This window comes from Sphaeroforma arctica, assembly GCF_001186125.1.
Source record: "Sphaeroforma arctica JP610 unplaced genomic scaffold supercont1.5209, whole genome shotgun sequence".
In the NCBI taxonomy this organism is placed as follows: domain Eukaryota; class Ichthyosporea; order Ichthyophonida; genus Sphaeroforma; species Sphaeroforma arctica.
This window is the reverse complement of record NW_014035349.1, coordinates 1-2,068: the sequence shown is the minus strand read 5'-3', so window position 1 is coordinate 2,068 and position 2,068 is coordinate 1. Positions and strand designations below refer to the sequence as shown.

Below are 2,068 nucleotides of genomic sequence, written 5' to 3'. Positions count from 1 at the left end.
ACACACACACACACACACACACACACACACACACACACACACACACATATATATATATTTCTACACCTACATGTATGTATGTATGTATGTATTTATGTACATATGTATGTATTTTTGTATGCATTTTGCTATGTATATATCTGTGCAATTATGTACGAATTTGTGTATGTATGTATGGATGTCCCTATGTAATTTTGTATGTATACATGTATATTTTTATGCAAATATTCGAGATCTTCTATTGCTAACGTATGTTTGTGTTTTTTGTTTCATATCTCTATATTCGGTCTTCGTTCTAATTAAACATAATTTTTATATCTCGGATGCAGCATATCTATCATATCGAGCTGGGATCTGTCAAGTGGACAAGTGCTTTAGCGATGTTTGCAGAAAGCTATGGTCTCATTATTTTAGGAGCCGCTCTTTTAGCCCGACTGAGGGTAATGTACCTAGTGTTTAGGAAAGGCGACTTCGATGTACAGTACAAGAAGGTTGTGCTGCGAGTTGTATTTTGCGCAGTGCTTCCGTCGCTGTGCGTATTTATGATCTATCTACCAGAAAAGTACTTTTTTATTGCGGGATTGATCCTGAGATTACTGCTTGTCAGTGTGATCCTAGAGACCATCTACTATTGCGTCAGATTAAGAAAAACCAAATATCTGCGTGACCAGTATGTCGGATTATTGACGACTTGCGGGATATCGATCGTGTCAATTCTGTATCTTGCCATTATTCTTCCGAATCTCAACAGTTCAGTTCGAGTTATCGACCATTTCAATGCCATAATGGTGGTTGTTTGGGTATTTAATGTGGAACTGATTGGGCCCTCAGTGTACCAAACATTCGTGGCGCATCTGCATCGAAATAATCATATAAATTACGACAATGTCAGCCTGAGCTTGGTGATAAATAAGCGAAGTAAAAGAACGGGACTGCAGACGGTGCTGGATGATGATCGACTGTATCCTACACTTTTAAAGATCGCACAAGAACGTTACTGTGAAGAGAATGTTCTCTTCCTTCACGATGGTAAACTGTTGTATAATTCGCTCAAAATGTATCAAACCGAGGCGGATGCACAAAAGCAAGCTTGTGAAGCTACACCGGTCTCAACGGATGATAATCAGAGCCCGGCCAGAAAAATCGAGCTCGTGCGAACAACGATACACGATTGTAGTAGAAGTGAAACATGCAAGAAGCAAGAAGAGAATGTCAGAGTCAGTACACGCGATACACACAGCACGGTGGACGAATCTCCGGGTGACACCGGTGTTGTATCAGATCATTGCACTCCGAGATTGGTGACTGAATTATATCAGTTTTTAGATAAGTACGTGATGAGGAGCGCACCCACGCCAGTTAACTTGGCCAGCTCACAAATAAGTGTGCTACGGCAAGCAAGGTCTTTTGACAGGTTGAGCCGGAATGATGCCGATAATATTATGAATGTGCTCGTGTTGAGTTTGGCTGATGTAGAGATCCTGTTTGAGTCTTCGGGTGTGTTGGCCAAATTCGAGCGGACTTCAGCTATCACCGGAATTTGTGCAGAAAGAGAGGCTGTTATCAGATTAGGAATAGAGACAAGGGAAGAGTTGCAATGACTGTCGTTTGACTTATTATCGGAGTGTCGTCCAGACGGCAGCTGCATTTGCTGATCGCTGGGATATTTTGTTCTGGTTTCTCATGACCGTTGACGGAAGTGTCACACCCATTACTGTCGAAGCCCCAACCTGATGCGATTCAGGCGCTATTTAACTGTTTGATAGCTGTGCCTGGCGTCGTTGGCAGTGCAAAATAGAATTTGCCGCCGTAGATGATTTCTTATCAATATGTTGGTAATAGTTGTTGATTTCAAACCCGGAGTCTATAAGTGAAAGGTCTCTTTCGTGGTATATTTACACGAAGACGGCCGAGGCTTTTAACTATCCCTGCCCTTGCACTATTCGGTCGATGCATAAGAACGAAGGGCACTCTGCCAAGAGGCATGTCGTTGGGACGCCTAAAGTCCCCAGGAAAAAGACGCAAAAAGGTTTCGCCTTCAGAGACAATCTTGCGGAGTCCAGCGGCC

The 2,068-nt window shown here is 42.6% G+C and overlaps 1 protein-coding gene across 1 annotated transcript; it reads left to right on the top strand.

Annotated features, from left to right (window-relative positions):
* Positions 1–327: 327 nt before the first annotated feature.
* Positions 328–2,068, top strand: SARC_14861 (hypothetical protein). Its single transcript, XM_014291008.1, has one exon. The coding sequence runs from the start codon at positions 381–383 to the stop codon at positions 1,599–1,601; it is 1,221 nt and encodes a 406-aa protein (XP_014146483.1). The 5' UTR covers positions 328–380; the 3' UTR covers positions 1,602–2,068.